General features: G+C 42.6%; 1 protein-coding gene across 6 annotated transcripts in view; it reads left to right on the top strand.

Annotated features, from left to right (window-relative positions):
* Positions 1-21,782, top strand: part of LOC132665746 (piezo-type mechanosensitive ion channel component 2) — a 476,941-nt gene that overhangs the window by 425,405 nt on the left and 29,754 nt on the right. For 5 of the 6 annotated variants that reach the window (XM_078435426.2, XM_078435427.2, XM_078435428.2 and 2 more), the window contains 6 exons: positions 1,146-1,205; positions 5,652-5,818; positions 6,833-6,999; positions 16,896-17,300; positions 17,864-18,122; positions 21,209-21,391. In XM_078435426.2, the coding sequence (XP_078291552.1) occupies positions 1,146-1,205; positions 5,652-5,818; positions 6,833-6,999; positions 16,896-17,300; positions 17,864-18,122; positions 21,209-21,391 (1,241 nt within the window). Of the gene's footprint in view, positions 1-1,145; positions 1,206-5,651; positions 5,819-6,832; positions 7,000-14,255; positions 14,424-16,895; positions 17,301-17,863; positions 18,123-21,208; positions 21,392-21,782 lie in introns of all 6 variants that reach the window. The other variant, XM_078435431.2, reaches the window with a different exon arrangement.

Below are 21,782 nucleotides of genomic sequence, written 5' to 3'. Positions count from 1 at the left end.
GCAGAGCTGTTAACTTATGACCTCCCAGACGCTAAGTCGCGCTTGCTGTCGGAACACAGTCCGTCCGGCCCCTCCGCTTTTGCCAGCCAGACTCGGGGGCTCCGCTTGGCCGGCGAGCCGCCCCTCCGCCCCGGCTCCCTCCCGCCAGTCCGTGGAGCGCGCACCGCCTCGCCGCCCTTCCTACCCTCTTCCGTGGGCCTCTCGTCTGCGCTTGACTCCGGAGACTCCCTTCTGCTAATCCTCTGGCGGTTTTCTGGGTTCTTTAGGCAGGTGTAGGTGGAATCTAAGTGATCGGCAGGACGCGCTGTGAGCCCCGCGTCCTCCTACGCCGCCATCTTCCGGCACTCTCCGGATTTTCTTTTTTACATAAACAACAAATAATTTTTTTAGCTTAAGTATAATGTGGACATATTGTATGAGACCTACACTAAAAAAAAAAAAAAATGTCGTTTTTCTTAAATTCAGATTTAACTAGGTGTCGCGTATTTCCATTTGCTAGATTTGACATCCATAGCCTGGAATAAAAGACTAAGAAATAAAATGAAACCCTATAATGCCGTTTTATGGGGTGACACAGTAAAATATGTAACATTACTCCTAGGTGCTCAAAATTAAAATTTAATGGTATGTCTCAGGAGTCAGCACACTTTTTCTGTAATGAGACAGATAGGAAGTAAATGATTTAAGTTTCGCAGATCCTAAGTCTCCGTGGCAACACATCTCTGCCGGTGTAGGGTAGAGGTAGCCACAGACAATATGTAAACATATGGGTGTGGTTCTGTTCACTAAAATCTGAATCTCCTATCATTTTCACATGCCAAAATATTGTTCTTTTTGGGTTTTTTTTTCAACTATTAAAACTATAAAAACCCGGAATTCATAGGCCATTCAACAGTGGGAAGCTGGCAGGGTTTATCCAGTGGATTATCATTTAGTCATTCTCAGTTACACCTGATTCTTATTCTGGAGTGGAGTAAAGAGAATCTGAGAGCTATGAATTCTTACATCTTTCCCCCCGAGAACTCTTAAATTAGGCAGAATATTCCAGATTTAATTACAAAATTCCTTTTAGTCCAGGAGGGTAGTGTTGACATTTAATTTACCCTAAAAGGGTGTAACTCATGTTTGTTCAACACACTTCGCAGGTCCTGTGGAGTGGGAAACCCGAGAGGATGAACCAATCAAAAAGAAATCTGATGGACCAGGTAAAAAAATAAAGACAAATATGAGCTGGGGGAAATTTGAAAATGTTGCTTTCCCAGAAGGTATGTCGTGGAAGGCTGCCTAAAAACAATTAATCAAATACTGTTTCTGGACTGTGATTAAATAATCAATGTGTCATAAAATCTCATTTCTAGTGAAATTTCAAAGTGACTCCTAAAGGTAGATCTGGCCTTTACACTGTTGGCTCAAATGTTGGATTAGAGTCAGTTTATAAATTCTTTTATCCAAATACCTATGAAAGGGGACTTGGGGGAACACATTATACATGTTCCATAGAAGCCATCAAAACAAAAGCACAAAAGATATTGGCAATTAATTGTAAAGAACATAGAATGTGTTAAGTGAGAAGTAAGTACAGTTGGAGAAGTGAGAGGTACTCTGGAAACTTAGGTCAAAGTCCTCACTTGATGAAGGGAAAACCAAATCCCAGTGAGTTTGCTCAGGACTCTAACAGCTACTACGTGACAGAGTCAGGGACAGAATCCGTGTCTTCTAACGTCTAGCTCAGTCATGGTGTCACTTGGGCTTCCTGTCAGATGTGACTGGGAGGAAGATTTCTCCATGAAGGAAAAAAAAAGGCAAAACAAAAGCCTCCAACTGAAAAAAACTCAAATGCCTCTCCAATTCCATAAACATGCCATTTCCTCTGTGTCCCCAGGTTCGAACTCCTGTGTGTATTATTTATCTACAGGCAAGATTTTGAGGCGTTCTGATTCTTTTCACAAATACTGCCAAGGATGCCATTTGCTGACCCAAAATGAGACTTCCCGAAGGCTGTCTAACACTATCTGTGGCACAGTTACTTTACCCTGAACCCCCATTTCCAGATTATTTCACTCATACATATGTGAAGCCAGATAATTCTATTATTGCTGCAAAACTTCATAGAGTAATAGTAGCTAACACTTTAGATCACACATCTTTGCCGGGTGCTTTTCCAAGAGCTTTAAGGCATGTTAACTGTTTACTTCAAAAAAAACCCTCTCTCCCATTTAAGAGATAAGAAACTGAGGCAGAGAAAGATTAATTAACTTTGCCAAGTCTTTCCAGAAACCAATATTGCACTGTCTAGTAACTAACTAGAATTCAAATAAAAATTTGTAAAGAAAATAACTAGAGAAAGAGAGGAAGGAAGGAATGGAGGGGAAAGAAAAGAAAAAAAAAGGAGAAAGAGGAGAGAAAGGAAAGAAAGAAAAGAGGAGAAAGAATGTAAGAAAGAAAAAAAAAGAAAGGGAAGAAAAGAAAGAAAAAGAGAGAAAGAAAAGAGGAGAGAGAAAGAAGATAAAGAAAATAGATGGAAATAAAGAGAAGTGAGAAAAGAGAAAGAAAAGAGAAAGAAAGAAAGAAAAAAGTAAAAGAAAAGAAGAAAGAAAAAAAGGAAAAGAAAAGAGAAAGAAAGGGAAAGAAGGTGAGAAAGAAAGGAACTTTGCCAAGTCTACAAAACTACCACGGGGTAGAGTTGGAATGTGAACACAAAAGATCTAAATCCAAAGTGTGTGCTCCTAACCATTATGCTTTACTGCCCCTATGGCTAAAAAAATAAATAAAACTTAAAAATGCAATCTCACATGTTAGTTTGTGATCACCAAGTTAATAAAGTATGTTATTCGTGTCTCCAACACAGCAATTTTAGTTTTACCATCAGGACCAGCCTTAGCAAAACTGGAATAATCATATGTATCATCACCACCTCTCAGGCAATAATTGTGAATATGAGAAAAAAATAAATTGTCAGAAATGTAAGATGCTAAGTTTATTAATAGGTGTAACCTCCAAGTCCCTCAGCCTCTCGGGCTCAGACTCTCTTTTGGTGTCTACACAAAGCGACTACAGATTCCATCCAAAGCACTGTAGGAAATACATATCTTGGTCAAAATTAAACCCAAAACGGGCTGGGGGGGCGCGGGGGGGGGGGACAATATAGGTGTCCCTGGCTGCCTCTGGCTCAGAACTGCTCTTCAGTGGCATCTGCAGGACCTCACTCTATTCAGCTTCATGTAGCTGCTGGTCCCTTCCTGGGCTTCTTTGCTCAACAGAGGATACTCTCATTTCCTTCCTTCCTCAAGTGCGCCTCTTGAAAGACTGTTAGGTCTGACAACATTTAGTGAGGCTTTGGGGGAGAGCAGGGGTGGGGAGCAGCAGAGACAGGAAACAACTTTAAAGGGAAAGTCAGTGATCACTACTCCTACCTCAGTGTCTCTGCCCAGCTGGTGCCTCTGGAGCCTGGCTCATTAGATCATTCCCGCTTTCTTCCCCAGGTACCAGCTGGCAAGTCCAAGATCCCTGTTCCTTCAGTAGGTAGAACTGTTCAACTTCTTTGTTTCTTTGCCTTGCCCGCCTGGACTCTGTCCTGAGGCCACGCCGCTGTTAGCTCAACTTCCTTTTGATGGTTCTCCTTTTCAGAGCAAACCTTTCCCTGAGAGAAATTCTGCATTCCTCCTAGGCAACCCAATTCACAAACATTTTTTTTTTTCTATTACAAAGTTAAATGCTGAGTCAGACTGTGGGATTTAGAAAGAAAGAGGATTAGTGGTGAGTCATGAAAGGGTCACATCTGATTGCACTGGCTGGATTTGAGATTAGGTAAACTATACAACCTCCGGCGTCAGATCCCGCCTGCTGTTTTTATATGGATTGTTAGCTAAGGATGATTTTGATTTTGATTTCATTTTGTGGTTAAAAAAGTCAAAAGATATGAAAATTATGGAATTTAAATTTCATTGTCCGTAAATAAAGTTTTATTGGAAACCCAGCCGTGCCCATTCATGGACAATGCAAACAGCCTACAGCTGTTTACACAGCACACCAGAAAAGATGAGTTATAATAGAGACAGTATGGCCTGCAATCAGATCCTGTCCAGCAAAAGGATCTTACATAAGTCCATAAAGGCTAACGCCCTTTTCTGCATGCTACGGTCATGATTTTAAACTAGAATTACAGACTATCATCATTAATCATGAATTTTCTGCATGCTCTAGTCATGATTTTAAACGAGAATTACAGACTATCATCATTAATCATGAATTTTCTGCATGCTCTAGTCATGATTTTAAACGAGAATTACAAACTATCATCATTAATCATGAATTTTCTGCATGCTATAGTCATGGTTTTAAACGAGAATTACAAGCTACAATCATGAATCATGAATTCATTTTACTATGGCAGTTGAATCTGGTTGTCTGTTTCTTTTTTTTTTTTTTTTTTTTTTACTTTTTCTTTTTTGGTGGGGAAAGGTTAAACGATACAAGTTGTTTTCCTTGGCGGTGGTGGTGGTGGTGTTTTGTGTTTTTACTAATAAACATGAAGACAATTTGTAATTCATTGTGAGGTTCACTAAGTGTTCACTTTATTGCAGCTGATGTGTGAAGTCGCTAATAAAACTAAATTTTTTTAATGCCAAATTAAAAAAGAATTCTCATGGGCTCAAAATTTGGCAGCATGGCTTGAAAGGTTCCTCGTGTGCCAGTTGAAAAAACCCACTGGCTTACAGGAACGAATGAGTAGGGCAGGCAGTTAAGATGCCATCTTCACTCTTTGATTTTGATTCTGCCCTAAAATAAGTCAGGCCACAGCTGTGGGACCGCCTCAAACTTAGCAATGATCAGGGAGCTCCCGAAGAACTCCGTGAGGGAACCAGAGAGACATGCGTGTTGCCCTGAGATAATGTCACACACACAGTGCCAATCTGAACCGAGCTGCAGCCTGCCCGGGCTCCCTACATCACGGTCGCAGATAAGGAAGAGAACCCAAGTACATCAGGAATCTCACAGCTCCTGCTGGTTTGCACAGGACTGATCCCATGTGCAGAATTCCATAGTTAGCCCATCGCAGTATAATTAAATAGGAATGAGGAAGATGATTCAGGAGTATGGATATACTCCTAGTATGTGTACTGAGCTCTTTCCAAAATAGCTTGAAGGCGATTTCACTGAAATGTAGCTGCAGTGGGAAGCATCGAAGTCTTACTGCATCAATAGAATTGTTTCCAAAGATAATTATTACTTAAGAAAAGAAGAAATTTATAGCGAAAGCATGAAAGGACCCGGTTTCCTGGATAGATACAAACTGTTTCCACCCCTGTGTCGACAAGAGAAATCTCTTGGAATGCGATCTCTACTTCTGTTAGCTGTATCTGGACCTATTCTGACTGATGTTTTGACCAAGGATTAAAAATTCTATCCAAGTTTGGTTTTGATACAGCCATCAAAACCAAGTGCATGTGTAGAAAGACCCACCCATAGCTTCCTATACCGCCCGTCCTCCACGCCCCCCGTGATGCTGAGGTCCACACGCCCCACACCATATTGGGTATGCAGGTCTGAAACCACATCTGCCTTTGGTAAAACATCGCTGTGATACACGATGGCAAAATGGCTGATGGCATTTTGCTCCGTTGAAATCTCGTTGCTTTTCTTCCTCCTAGACAACATCATCAAGAGGATATTTAATATTTTGAAATTCACCTGGGTCCTGTTTCTGGCAACAGTGGATAGTTTCACAACTTGGCTTAACTCCATCTCAAGGGAGCATATTGACATATCTACGGTTCTGAGGATTGAACGATGCATGCTGACCAGAGAAATTAAAAAGGTAACACTGTTGGTATAATTCTTTTTGCTTCTTCTCACACTGTAAACATTTTAAAAGTCAGTGTCTAGAACTTCAAACAGGATAACACAAAATCTACAGTCTTTCAGACAGTCTTAACATAACCCCTTTGTTTTTCTGTATATCTCAATCTGTTCCACGCTCAGAATTAAAATAATCAGACACTACATGCACGTGCACACATGTACACTCACACACACACACGCACATGCAAACGCACACGCACACACACAGCCCTGGGACAGTGGCCAGTTGATTCGTTCTGTTCCCTCCCTTCACCAGTTTGCAGGTGCACAGACGCTGCTGTCTCATGACGGATTATGTTGTTTAGTCTGGGAAATTTGGTCTGAAACTTCTCATAGGGGAAATTAAGATATATGCAGAGCAACAAAATATGGTAACGTGGTTTATAGATAGTATTTAAAACTGATAGTTTGTTTCTGAAAAAGTTACTGTCACTTAACAAAATTATCTACATATGAGAAGGGATTTGTTTTTTTAAAAGTTTCTATTTTTATTGAGATAAAATTGACATACAACATTATATTAGCTCCAGGTGTGCAACATAACGATTCGATATTTGTATATCGACATGATCACATTTAGTCCACTTAACGTCTATCACCACACATAGTTCCAATTTTTTTTTTTTTTTTTTTTTTTTTTTTGCGATGGGAACTATTAAGTTCTAGATTTTTAGAAACTTTCAAGTATGCAGGACAGTCACCATGCTCTACACGACATCCCCGGGACTGATGTATTTTACATCAGTAAAAGTTTGTGCCTTTGACTGCCTTCACCCATAACCGAGAGGGGATTTCTTGTTAGCCTTGCCCAGCGATACCGGGGGCCAATAATTCAATGAGTCAACATCAATCCCCACCTTGAGTAGCTTTGTTTTAATCCTTGCTTAAGGAGCACGTGATGGCTGAGAGTTGTTGGTATGGAGAAACTCGCAGGCAGGTGAGCACTGTGGCAATGTCTTCCCCTCCGCAGGGCAACGTTCCCACCCGGGAGAGCATCCACATGTACTACCAGAACCACATCATGAACCTTTCCAGAGAGTCGGGACTGGACACCATTGATGACCGTCCCGGCACGGCTTCAGGTGCACAGACAGCCCACAGGATGGATAGCTTAGATTCACATGACAGTATCTCCAGGTATTTCACGTTCTAAACAATGGGTTTGCTTTTGACAAAGGTAAAAGAGGTGGGCTTCGCCAATATGAGGAATGAATGTGTGAAATGAAAGTTAATCAAAAACTTACATGGATCCCCACCCCCTTTGGGCTACCTCCCTGCATGCAACAAAGCAAAAGGAATACTGTCCTCCCCTTGACTGAGCCAGACAAAATCAGGTATCCATAATAGACTATTAGAAGTATTGGTATGACGCACAGGCACAGGCTAGAGCTTTCTAAGCTGGAGGCAAGTAAGAACAAGCCTTCCTGATCACAAAACACTGTGTCAAGGGCTGCGTCTTTAATTCCTTTGAAAACTGCTGCCCCATCGAGTATCTTCTATACTAGAATTGTCATCTGGTGCTGTCTTTAATCTTTTCCTTTCAGAATTGTTACTTTGTGATTCATAATAAAAATTAAGAAGGGATTCTGTCAGCTTCCATCTTCCCTGACCTGTGTGATCACGTGCGTTGTTCCCACAACATGGACCCTGCACCTGCCACACACGGGCCAGCACCACTCACTGTACATGGGTTACCTCTTGGTATCCTTCCAAGACCCTACAAGTTGCATACTATTATCGTCCCCATTTTACAGAACATGAAGTTCACTTACAGAGAGGTTAAGTAACTTACCCAAAGCCACACAGCTAGGAAGTATTATAGAGCAGAGCCAAGATCCAAAACCACATGGTTCGGCTCAGAGCCCGGTCTCTCAACTTCCATGGTACCCCGCCTCTCGTGGCCTCTTTCTGCACTCCAGGCCAACTTTGAGAACTGACCTTTCTTACTGCCTATCCCAGTAGACTCCCCATTCTCTGCCTCGCTGTTCTAGACAGCTGCTGCTGATGGCACAGAGCTAGCTTCTGAGTTAGAGCAGAAGTCCCAACATGGCTAGGATGATTAGCTAGGTTGGATGAATTATACCTTGCACATATCTTCATAGGTAAAGAACATCATCAGAGGACATTTGTCGCTTTTATTAAACATGTTTAATGTTTAATTAAACATGGGCACCTGTTCCATGCCAGGCCCCAAGATCAATTCTGACATAGACACATAAAGATAAGTCATCTCTAAGTAGTTTGAGCCTGGGAAGAAAGACCTACCAATAGGGTTATCCATAGACTCCTGGGTTGAGGTTCCTGCCGTAAGGGTGGCTGACTTAGAAGCTCTTAGAAAACCCTCAGTCCCACTTCATACACTGTGCAAGGCATCAGAGGCCTGGTAGAAAATCTGTCCTCCACAAATACTGGATATGTTAACAGATGAAAGAGAGGAGGGAACTGAGACTATGTTATCGATACCACATCCAAAGTAGTAACGTCAAGTTGAAATTGCAACTTGAATGGGGAGAGGTGGGTAAAAAAAAAAATGTTTTACCTTGAAGAGCTACGTTTAACTGTTGCTGAATTGCTATATTTGAGCTTCTCCAATCATGCCAGTTCTTCTGCTACCCAATAACTACCTATTGATGCAGATCTATATTTATTAGTATGGAAAGATATTCATTGCATTGAATAAAAAGTCGGGTTTTAAAATAGAATGTATGCTAAAACTTCATTCTCATTTGTTATGCATATATTGATTTAAATGTGAAATTTGTACAGATAAAATTCTGCTTGGATATATCCCTCCCTGTCCCCCAAATAGGTATTGATTCTTTTAAAGTCCTTTGAGGGATAATAAAAGGCATTATATTTTTCCTTTAATTTGGGGATAATCTTTGCTCATTTGTCAGTTCCAAAGAAACATAATATTTTAGCTATTGTAGATTTTTGTGAGAAGAGATACTCAGGGCAAAAACTCTTAAGAGTTTCAAGGTCAAAGGGCGCCTGGGTGGTTCAGTCAGTTGAGCATCCGACTTCGACTTCGACTCAGGTCATGATCTCACAGCTTGTGAGTTCCAGCCCTGCGTCAGGCTCTGTGCTGACACCTAGGAGCCTGGAGCTTGCTTTGGATTCTGTGTCCCTCTCTTGCTCTGCCCCTCCCCCACTCATGCTCGGTCTCTGTCTCTCTCTTTCTCTCTCAAAAATAAATAAACATTAATTTTTAATTGAAAAAAAGTTTCAAGGTCAAAGCATTTATTTGCTAATTGAGATCCTGTTCAAGATGCTTTTAATTTCTAGAATAAAATATTTGATGTTAGAACAGTGGGTATGCTAATAAAATTTTCTCATTCTCTTTCCACCCAGGCGTACACACATTTCTCAATCAGTAGTTTTTGAAACCATTAGTAATAGCAAAGTTACAACGTGAAAATTTAGTTTTCATGTCCTTTGATTGGCAAGTGCTGACAGCGCCCCCTTGTGTGCCTTCACTTTCAGAAAAATAGCATTTTTGAAAGGGGAACTTCATTCTTTTTGGACAGACTCCACTGAGACAAAAAATCATTATGGTTTATATTTTATTTTCATTTTCTGCAAATCATAATAACTCATCTATTTGGAAGCTTCCAACTTCTTAAATTTGTTCTTGTTGCAACAGTTTTCTATCTACAAATCAGTCATTTAAACAGAATTATTTTCTCTCGATTCATTTTGATGCGAAAACTGAAAATCCATTTCTGTCTACCTTCTACCCAGGCTCTTACATATCCCATGTTACTTCGTGGTAGCTATTCCCATAATAATGAATAAAGCCTGCATGAACGTGGGTACAAAAGTATACAATGTGTCAACAGGGAGGCAGAGGGAGGCAAGATTTGTTTGAAGGTAGTGAATATTCAAGATGCTGACAGATGCTACTTTCTAGTGAGAGGGGTCAACGAAGGCCCCCGGGGGATCACACAGTTTCCAGATCCACACACTCTGTAACCTATTCATGACCAAACTGGTTTAAAAAAAAAAAAAAAGGAGAATGGTAAGATGTATACTTCTCAAGATACATCTTAGTTACTTAGTGAGTTATTGCATACCATGTTCAAATGTCCTGCTGCATTCAGCTTCGGACAGCACTGCTGTGTATTGCACACTGGGTCTGACACAAACCGTTTTCCCTTATCTGCATTCCAGAATAAAAGGCTTCAGTCAGCTCTGGTTAACTTAACAGAAAGTCATGTTCATATTCAACTGGGATGATTTCCTCCCACATAGCGAAGAATACACTTAACATCCACCCAGGATATATAATGTGGTTATTGCGTATTTATTTGCATCTGTTCTTAAAAAATAATAATAATAATAATAATGCCCATAATAAGACTTATTTTTTTCAAATGAACGTTTTTTTAACCTCTTCCCTCGCCTAGTTTCATAATACAGAGGGTGTTGTTGTTGCTGTTGTTACCTGGGTCCCTAAGCTTGGCAAGTAAAAAGGAGAATGGATGGAATAACTTTCCCTCAATAATTTGCAATGACACTGCTAGTAATTGGCAACATTATTTTTCATGAACCGCTTTTCTTTTGAAGTTTCATGAAGCTATGTCCTATCTCCCAAAGGGGAAAACTACCCAGAAATATAATTTTTTTTTCCATAAATTTTTGAGGGTTTTACAGGCTTTCTGGCCTGGCTGGAAAATAGCTGCTCAGGAACCAAACTGAATCAAATAAATCAAAGAGAATTAGAGAGTAGACTGACAACGAGTTGTCCATAAAATAAACATGTGATGCCTATATTAGTGACTTGTAACTGCATAATAATTGACAACAAGCCCAGTTAAGAAATCAACTTAATATTATAAATCACAACAGAAGAGGGATTTAAAAAAGGAAGAAGAAGATTGATCAAAATGAAATCAAGTAAACTACCTTTAAGTTGGACCCAAGATTACAAGTGTAAAACCTTTCCCATGATTAAAAACCGTGAGGTAGGAATTATTTAAATCCATTGATTGCTTTTTAACAAAGACTGGCAAAATATCCTCCAAACTTAAAACCAGTCAATCAGTCAATAAATTTATTAGTAGAAAACGAGTACCTTTGAAATTAGTTCCTGGGGTGCCAGGGTGGCTCAGTTGCTTAAGCGTCCGACTCTTGACTTCGGTTCAGGTCGTGATGCCAGGATCGTGGGATTGAGCCCTGTGTTGGGCTCCACACTGAGTGTGCAGCCTGCTTAAGATTCTCTCTCTCTCTTTCTCGCTGTCCCTCTGTCCCTCTCCCCACTCGCTCTCTCTCTAAAATAAAAACATAAAAAAAAAAGAATTACAATTCGTTCCTAATGTATTTTTTACTTTTTATTTCAACCTAAAGAAAGGGGAGGCGCAGTAGAGGTCGTTATGTTGTAAATAAATGAGCTAACATACCTGCCTTTTTCTTAGTGGCTGACCTCCCCTTCTGGTTTTTTTGCTTTAGGAAACTATCCAATCTGCAGACAAAATTTGTCTACACTGAAGTCTGCTGGAAGCCATGCTGATTACTAGAAAGGCAGGAATCTTCCCTAGAAGGGATTCCGAGTGGAAGGTCACTCTGAGACACCTGTGTCATTAGACAGGGTCTAGCATCGTCCCCCAGTGGGGCTGCGCATGGCCCTCCCTCCCCGTGCAGAGGACCCAGCCTGGATGGGGCTGTCGCACCTGCCACACATGCTCTGGCTTCCACGTCACCCGTTTTCACCTTTGGGCGTACTGCAGATGGAATGGGGATAAAAGCCTAACAAATGACTTTTTATTCCCTTGACTTATTGCAAAAGTCACGATTTCCTTCAAATCCGGCTGTAAAACGGCACTTATGTTAATGGTTGTTTCCTGAAATCAGATATCGTCTACATTCCTCGAAAATAAAGTATTTTAAATAGCTGCAAGAAGCATTAGATGACATTCCAAAGAGCTTTCCTAGATACCAAAGGAGTGGTCATCACTTGAAATGTGTCACCAAAAAGGCGTGGGCTGATCAGGGAGGTGACAGCAACTGTCCCTTTCACCTTTGTCATCCGGGCCTCTTATCAGAAAGCACCTAATCTTCCCTTTCACTTTTAAAATGCCCTGGATTGGACAACAGATTGGTCACACTCCAAATAACCAAACTGGGTGGGATGGTGTGGGCTCTGAGGGTCAGCCAGTGTGACAGCGGACCCAGGAATTAACAAAATGAAGCCAACGTTGGGATTAGAACAGTGGTTCCCACGCAGAAAATCTGAGCAGGGCCACAGGAGAGGGCACACGGTGTCTTTTTGCCTGCATGCTAACCCCTAAATGGCGGTAAGGGTGCACCCCTAAAACTAGAAAATTAAATACAGAAGTCCAAAGATCCATTTCCCTCATCTTATAAATGAGAGAGAACAGGTTATATGTTATCAATTCTATAAACTTAAAGTCAAAAATTTCTACCGAACAACTTTATCAAATAAGCAATAATATCTGTAGTTATTTTCTTTTTTTTTTTTTTAATTTTTTTTTTTTTTTTTTTTTATTTATTTTTGGGACAGAGAGAGACATAGCATGAACGGGGGAGGGGCAGAGAGAGAGGGAGACACAGAATCGGAAACAGGCTCCAGGCTCCAAGCTGTCAGCCCAGAGCCTGACGCGGGGCTCGAACTCACGGACCGCGAGATCGTGACCTGGCTGAAGTCGGACGCTTAACCGACTGCGCCACCCAGGCGCCCCACTGTAGTTATTTTCATCACAATGAAACCCCTTCTGATTCTTAGAGAGAGAGAGAGGGAGACCTCAGAGAGGAGAATGAATTTCTCTAAACCCCCAGAGCCAGTTCATGTCAGCGTGGGGACTTGAGCCCAGCCCTCACTGCACTTGGCCAGTGCGTTTCTACTCGATCTTGTCCTCCTCTCCTCATTGTATAAAGGATTTGGTGATATCTAGAGGAGTTGGGGCCTTTTTAAAAAAAAAAAAAAAAAAAAAAAAACAGTCGCTATGGCCTTATTAGAGACCATCTGGTTGTTCCCCAACTCTCCTCTGTCACTGCCCTGCATCTTGACCACACGCACAGCATGTTACCTGCACTGCAGGGGGGCCCCACCGAGCACTCATGGGCTTGGTGCCACAGCTCTCGGGACCTGAAAAGCCCTTTAACTGGTCCCGCGAGTGAGTGACTCAGATATCCCTATACTCCCTGAGCCCTGGACGTTGTCACTTCCTGAATGGTTTCCATTGCTGCCTCACAATGTCTGACTGAGCACGTCTGGCTGTGTGGGCTGGGCACACAGTAGGCCTCAGTCACTCACATGATAATGGTGTTCGGCCAGGGGATCAGCCATCCTGTGTCACAAAGTCCTGTCCCGCTGGGTCAGCCAGGTCATTAGTGCTCAGGTTAGAAGATTCTTCATTCCAGTAGTCTCCTGCATAGGTTCTTCGGGTGCCTGTACCCCTTTGGGTTAAACTATATGTCAGCACTGAAATTCTGCCCACGTCATAACTCTGTCTGCTTCTTCCTCAGTTGCTCATGCAGTCCCCAGTCCTGAATCAACCAGCCTTCTCTCCCCCAGTGTCTCTCCGTGGGGTAACAAGAAGTGAGGATTTTAGCCCATGGGTTCTCGCCCTAAATAACATCTGCCAAGACCTAAAACGTGATCCAGAAGAAAAAATTCATTAGTCAAAATGAAAAGTTAACAGACAAAATAACCCTGCCATTGCTAGACTTCCTCTGTTGTTTTCTTTGTACCATTTTCTTTCTTTCTTTCTTTTTCTTTTTCTTTTTTTCCGATGTTGGTTTATATCTGGTTGCAGATCAAACCAGCATCTCTTTCACACGCAAGGCATCTAGTTTGGCTTCACTGAATACCACTCAGAAAATGGGGTGGATAATTCAGTTTGTCATGGTCATTTCTGAGCCTCGCTCCCTCTCTCGTCTTGGAGACTGTTACGTTTTTTCTAAAAATGAAATGTTCTATATAAATATTACCCAAGCAGGTATTTCTGCTTAAGCCATTTGGTTACCAAATGGTTTCAATGAACTCAGGATTGGGAGCTCCAAATAAAACATATCTTCTCTAATTTAAAAACAAAACCAAACTCAGCTACAAAGTCATGAAGTACGAATTCTGCTCTGCGAAAGAAATATTGGGACTTGTAATTCTTCTATTTCCCTGTCCCACCCAGAGAGTGACGTTTCCTGATTTATTGCCAGCCGGGATACTTTTGTAAACACCTAGTACTGCTGTGTTTTCTCGTCCAGCCAAACAGGTCCTTCCCCATCCTTGAGCCCCGCTGTGGCGCTCGTTGTCCGTAGTATTGGTGTCGTGTGTGATTGGCTGCATGACCGTGTGTTGGTCAGTTGAGCCGTGCGTAAACTGATGTACCGCTGGTGTTTTAACACTGTGTCTCTGTAACTGTTTGCGCTGCTAGCTGCTACACTGAAGCAACCATGCTGTTCTCAAGGCAGTCTACCCTTGACGATTTAGATGGACCAGAAACTGTTCCTAAAACAAGTGAGCGTGCTCGACCTAGGCTTCGTAAAATGTTCAGCATGGATATGTCCTCCTCATCAGCTGACAGTGGCAGTTTAGCATCAAGGTGCTTAACTCGTGCATGCTTTGTTTTTTCCCTCACGTTACCACTTTTCCCCCTTCGTGTCATTGCAAACATAAGCTCTCGTGATGTCCGTTTGGTTTTGGTTTTGGTTTCTTAATTTTTATTTTAAGAATTTGCATGACTAACCAAAAGCATAACTGCCGCTCATTCTGGGACATGACTGGTCACTCCCAGGACAGCGTTCTCTTACACTAACCGCTCTTTGGTTTTTGTCTGTTAGGAGTTTCTTAAAAATCCTTATTACAAACGTTGTCCTCCATTTTGTAAGTATCTTCCACTCCCTAGGCGTAAAGAGATAAGCATGCTCCCTCCTTGATGGAGAGCTCGTGTAGGCAGTCCTCACAGAGGAAAAGGGGCCAGGAAATATAGAAGACTTTTTCTCATGATTTCATCAAAAGAGACATGTGATAGAAGAAAAAAAAATTTTAAATCTGCCACATGGAGTCATTTTTAGTGGATAAGACCAAACCTACAGAACTTAGAATATACTTTACCATTGGCTTTTGTAAAGAATATTATCGTGCGGTAGAATATAGAGCCTTTGCCGACTGGAACTTATTGCTTTGGGCTTGAGTTTTCTCATTAAGTCCTACCGTAAGACAATACTCATTTAGAAATGAAATGATTTACATACAGTCCCAAAGCTCTTTGTGGAATTGCCTTTTTGAATGGTCCACGGGGGCACAGAAACATCAGCTGCATTGCGCTTCTCGTGACACCAGAAAAATCACCCGAACCAAGACAAATTTCAGTTTTGACCGTGCACAGTGGTAAATCAGAGGGGTGTTAACTTATTCTCTTCCATTGCACTCGGTTGAGTCCTGAAGGTACCAGGACTCGTTGACTCCCTTCAGGGCCAGACCTGACCCAAAACCATAAAGAACGTGCTTGTAATTGGTTAGAGTCCAGCTGGAAGTTAGACTTGATGTGGGGTTGGCTCCACTGTTCTGAAAATTGCCTGGGGTGATCAATTTCATGGCCTTCCTAGGAGGTAAGTCCTAGAAAAATACCCAGTTTGCCTTGGCATTCCAAGAGCTTTCTATGCGATGTCCCGTACTGAAGTCCAAGGTCCTGGGAACATAAACACATGAGTGGGCACCAAGGGTTCACATAAAAGTTCCTCGGTCTCAGGATGCCATGAAGGGCTCTGCCAAGGCCTGTTCATCTGTCCATCTACCCACCCACCCATCCACTCACTTATTGACATGTCTACTGTCGTCCATGACAAGAAAAGTGGGTACGACCTGTATATTTAAGAATCCCTATGTTTATGGGCCCAAGCTGCTCACCGTATGCCATTCAGATAACAGTACAATTTCAGAGTCTAACATAGTACGGTCCTCTATCTACCAGATTCCACATCTCCAAAACATTTTTGCCTTTCTGCCCTTCATGGGCTGGGGTAGACAATAAAGACAAGCAGGCCATGAATTTCACTGTTACGGCTGCTGTATTTCATTTCCAAAGTCGCCTACACAGACATGGCAGGGAAAGTTAGGAGATAAAGGACAGAGAAGGAGAGGTACAAGAGAGATGGTCAGGTTGCCAAAACTAGAGGGTGGAGATAAGTAGGGAAGCTTAGGGAGAATGAATACTCCATGGGGAACAAGTAGAAAAGATAAGGTGCAGTCACTGGGGACAGAGATAGCAGGGGTACACCCTGAGGGTGCAGCCTGCAGGATCCATAGCCCTGGGGAGAGTCCATAGCACTGGGGAGGACAAAATGGCAGGCCTTCCCATGTGCAACACAAAGAACCCAGCGGGGGATGGTTGGGAGCCAGAGAGATGGTGAAAATTCAGTCATATGTAATAAGCACCAGTAAGAAAGAGGTAAAGGATGGAAAAATAGGGAGGAGGAACAGATATCCAAGAAATGAGGCATTTTTTCCATAAAGCATGCAGGTTGTTTAATTCAGCCAATATTTTCTCATTCTTATCCTCCCCTTATGGGTAGGAGTGGGTCCATTACGTAGAATTGGGAGTAGAGTACTTCCTGGCCAACACCCACGGACCCAAACTGGCAAAGTTTCGTCTCCATAGGCACCATCCTTTAATATAGTGGTAGGTATGCTATACTGTCTCCATTTGAAAAGAAACACTGGAAACCATGGCTGCAAATCTTGATACGATTTAGACAACCTCTGTGCATGGGTGGCTTTAGCAACATCTGAGCCATGTCGTGTGACTTGTTCAGGGTCTCAACCGTGCGCGTGCACTGTGGGCTTTTGCATTTGGAGGCTGCTGTTTGCAGTCTCTGCAGACCAGACATGAATACTCTGAAGGAACAAAGCAGGTGGATGCAATGTCGGGGGCGGGGTGGTGGGGGCAGGGGAGGGAACGGGGTGGTAATTTTCTCGCCCGCCTTGACGTTTGTATTGGGGAGTGTTGGGAAGGTGTCTTGAGAATCGGGAGGATGCTAAGTGCGGGGTGTGTGCCCTCCCTCTCTCCCGACAGCGAGCCCACGCAGTGCACCATGCTGTACTCGCGCCAGGGGACCACGGAAACCATAGCGGAGGTGGAGGCCGAGCAGGATGACGAGGCGGTGGCCAAAGACGCCGACCAGGGAGGGGAGGAGGCCGCGGACTTGGGGCCGGAGGAGGCCTCGGAGGCCTCGGAGGCCGGCCTCACCCCAGATGCCGAGCTGCCACACTACTCCACCGAGGATGGGGACGTGGAGGCGCCTCCCTCCTACAGCAAGGCGGTCAGCTTCGAGCGCCTGTCCTTCGGCTCGCGGGACGACTCTGCAGGCCAGAGCCACATGGCCGTGAGCCCTGACGAGAGCCGCTCAGACAGGCTCGAGTCCAGCATCTTACCGCCCCTGACTCACGAGCTGACGGCCAGTGAGCTGCTGCTGAACAAGTAGGAGTGCTGGGCGGGTGGGGGGGGGGGGGTGTTCCGCAGGTTGTGGGTAGACAAACTCCCATGGACAACCGTCCACCTGGACATTCAGAGCAAACAGACCCAATGTTCAGTGCTCCCATCGTGAAGCACAGAACTAGCCAAAGCCGTCCGTGATAGACACTTGTGCACACATTTCTTCCTCCAGTAGGCTATTAGGTTGACTCCGCCAGAACTCTGGCCACATGGGAAGGAGGGGAGGGACAAGAGGGATCATGCAAAGCAGAAATCAGTGATTTGGAGAAATGAAGACGAGTTTATTCTCATGTTGTTTATTTGGTTTTTTTTTTATTTTTTTTTAACGTTTATTTATTTTTGAGACAGAGAGAGACTGAGCATGAACGGGGGAGGGTCAGAGAAAGGGAGACACAGAATCTGAAACAGGCTCCAGGCTCTGAGCTGTCAGCACAGAGCCCAACGCGGGGCTCGAACTCACGGACCGTGAGATCGTGACCTGAGCCGAAGTCGGCCGCTTAACCGACTGAGCCACCCAGGCGCCCCTCTCATGTTGTTTATTTGAACAGGATGTTCCATGATGACGAGCTGGAAGAGTCCGAAAAATTCTACGTTGGCCAACCCCGGTTCTTGCTGTTGTTCTATGCCATGTACAACACTCTGGTGGCCCGCTCAGAAATGGTGTGTTATTTTGTGATCATCCTCAACCACATGGTCTCTGCCTCCATGATCACCCTTGTGCTTCCCATTCTGATCTTCCTCTGGGCCATGCTGTCTGTGCCCAGGCCCAGTAGACGATTCTGGATGATGGCCATTGTCTACACAGAGGTAAGCCTTGAGTGGGAATTGCTAATAAATCGCTTCCGGCATTCACTCGAGGCAGGCCAGCCCTGTCTCCCAGACAGTTTTGCGCAGGACATTCAAGTAAATGGATGTTCTTAGATAGGCAAATGACTAAACTAACAGTTATTTAGTGCTGGCGATTGTACATGTCTTTTCACAGGTCACACCACACCAAGATAGGCACCAATATCGTTTGGTTTAACATATAAGGAAACAGCTTTAGCCAGATGAAATAACTGACCCAGGCTGCCCAACTGGCAAGTGATGGGGGAGGCTTTTGAAATCTGGTCATCTGTCCTATGATAGGAACTACTGAAATAATGTGTTATTTATGCAGAAATTAGTGTCTCGTGCCAGTGGATGTCCAGTGAATGGAGGCTGAATTAAACAACACAGTAAGCAATTTGAATGTAGTTTGATACAACATGCATATTTCCCATTTTTAAGCTTAAAGCCAGTTTCAACACACAAAAACACAAAGTCACATAAGCACCTACCTAAAAATCTGAAGAACACGAGGGTAAATTACCATTTCATTTTCATCACGTGTGAGGGGACAGGAGACACTCTTCCCAATTATATGAACCTGTTTTTCTATCCTTCCCCATCAAATATATGCAATGTCACAAACTCCCATGACAACCATAAAATTGGGAATTAAAAGGGAGGCTCAATAGCCTTTTTTTCCTTGGGTTATTGTAGTTCTTTGTGTTCTGAGGTCTTTGAAGAAGGCGAATTTTCTTACCTGGCTCATATAGGAAAGTTTTCACTAACATTGGTAGTGTAGTTGCTTCTTAAAGGATGGAATTCATGATGGATGTACATTGAGATTCCAGAAATTTTGTAGGTTTATAGGTAATTCACCAGTAAAATAAAGCAAAGCTTTTATCAAAGCATCTCGAAAGTATCAGTGTATCATGTATCTTATTTCCATAGTAATTATTTAAATATATTTAAATACTTATAAAAGGTGGAAAGCCAACTACCTAGCTATCACTTTAAGTAGACTGTCTGTCATGATCTTGCCAAAATAATCATTTTTAAGTCTTACTTCCATCACATAAACTTTGTGATCCGGGACATAAATGACCCCCTATTTGGGGAATGGGTCCATTCTCTGTACCACCTCTGTACAGAGGTGAGGGAGTTTCTAACCTAGAAGTGAAGGAAGGGAGTTTCTAATGTAGAAGTGAAGGAAGAAGGAAAGTCTCTAAAAATTTAGAGAAGGGAACAAGAGCTACTTATGTTATTTCATCATAAAATGAAATCTTCCTAGTTAAGTTAAATTGGGGTTCCCCATTTTCTCTGTCACACCAAGAAGGGAGGAAGTAGAAGATTAAGGTGATGTTAATTCACTCTACAAGTTAGACCATGCACCAAAACCCAGGAACTATGCCAAGCATAAGAAGAGGACAATAAATTTAATAAAAAACTTTAAAAAAAAAAAAAGTTGTTTCTGTTTCTCAATGGCTCACAAACCAATATGGTGAACACATAGGATGTAAACAAAGAATTGCCCTACAGTACAACACAAAACCGCATTAGAGAGCATACAAGAAATACGGATATGATCTGTGCCTCATGCAGCCTGGGTGGTGTGGAGAGAGGCCATCATAGCATCTTCTCAGTAGAAGACAAGTGAGTCTTAACGGATGAGTGTAAGGTCATCAAAGGACAAAAAGCAAAGGGTCAAACAAAGGTATAGACACTCTGACATGTGCCCAGAATGACACATGGCTTGTGATGGCTGGGAGGCAGGCCGTGAGTGGACGGCACGGTAGTAGGCTCTTGGGAATGTCAACAGGGTGTATGCTCAGGACTTTCTCCCCTTGGTATGAAAGTTTTTGAAAAGACGGTGAGAGGTCATGGGATGTGAACTGACCCAATGGCCACGAGGCTGAAGATGAATGGGGTAAGCGAGAAGTTTTAGTAAGTGACCCAAACGGGTTGGGGGTGCGAGTGAGAAGGAAAGAGGCAAAGATAGTTTTCAGGTATCTGCTCTGGCATCCATTTGTGGCAGTGCTGCTCAGCATGGTAAGAAACACAGGACTGTTCTTTGCGGAAGCTTGGCTATAAGAAGGAGAGAGACGGGAGGAGGGTAAAGTGACTCTAGGTCGAAAGAGGACTTCGAAATATATTTTTTATGGATGAATTGCGTGAATTGCAATTGATTCCCGGTGACCCAGCTGTCAGAGGGATGTTTAGATGAGGCCTGTCAATTTTCTCATGTGTCTTTGTCACAGACCGCTTCTCCCCAACATTTGTACCCTTAACTAGTCACCACAACCGGCAAGTTTTTATTTCTTTTTATTTCTTCTTGAGGAGAACTTCCAGGGAGCAACGAAATGGTGAGAACAGGGGCACCTGGGTGGCTCAGTCGGTTAAGTATCTGACTTCGGCACAGGTCATGAGCTCGCGGTTCATGGGTTCGAGCCCTGCATCGGACTTTGCTGACAGTGCAGAGCCTGGAGCCTGCTTCAGAATCTGCATCTCCCTCTGTCTCTGCCCCTCCCCCACTCACGCTCTACCCACTCTGCCTCTCAAAAATAAAACATTAAAAAAAATTTGTTTTAATGGTGAGAACAAAGAGGTCAGAGGAAAATGAAAATAGGCATCAAAACTGCCTGAGATGCTCAAGAAGATTACAAATGAAAGCAATATGTAAAATATAGAATTATTTTTGTTCAAATTTGTCCTCGTTACCATATCTTAATAGCTGAGTAATTAAACCTTATTAAATCAGTATAAACTAGCCAAGTCCTGAAAAATAGAAAAAATCATAAGTAGGTGCCGTGAGTAACCTGGCCAGCACTGATGTATCTACAGTCATGCCCTGGCAGCAGTAAGATATTGCTCTTGGTCTAAAGTCCATGTACGAATGATAATGTTATTTTTCCACATCATTGTGTGTGATCTTATCACCAAAACTGTGAAATGATCTTTTTCATTTTTATAGAACCATACAATGGTTCTATATGAAAAATAGTGATATAAAAGCTTTTATATCACTATTTTTCATATAGAACCATTCTTAAAAGGAGTGATTTTTTTTTCCCATCATCTGCATGTAGGTGGCAATTGTGGTCAAGTATTTCTTCCAATTTGGCTTCTTTCCCTGGAACAAGAACGTGGAATTGAACAAAGATAAACCTTTCCACCCACCAAATATCATAGGAGTGGAGAAGAAAGAAGGCTATGTCCTTTATGATCTCATTCAGCTCTTGGCTCTTTTCTTCCATCGGTCCATTTTGAAGGTACTGCACGTTAACACTTAACCGGGTCATGTTGATCATTGCAGCCCCCGTGATACTCCTGGAGAACCTGAACATTACGATTGGCGATGAGGCCAAGGCATATGGGGCTCAATAAGGGAAACTGTAATAAACTTGGAAGAGAATTCCCCCATATTTCTACTTCTATTATGAACATACCATAATTAATCCATATTTGTGGGAATTATGTTAGAGAAAATGCATAACCTTGCAAAGGTATGTTATCCAAGGAAACCACTTAGCCAAAACTGAGTTTGCCTGAATTTTCTAGTTCTTCTGATAAATTACCTGAATTCATGCAGTTTACTAATTCTTGTTATGAATATATTAACAAATGTGTTAACATTATGTTTTCAGTTCTAGAAATTGAAGT

This window comes from Panthera onca, chromosome D3 (assembly GCF_046562875.1).
Source record: "Panthera onca isolate mPanOnc1 chromosome D3, mPanOnc1 haplotype 2, whole genome shotgun sequence".
Classification (NCBI taxonomy): Eukaryota; Metazoa; Chordata; class Mammalia; order Carnivora; family Felidae; genus Panthera; species Panthera onca.
The sequence above is the reverse complement of the archived record's forward strand: the minus strand, read 5'-3'. Positions and strand labels throughout refer to the sequence as shown.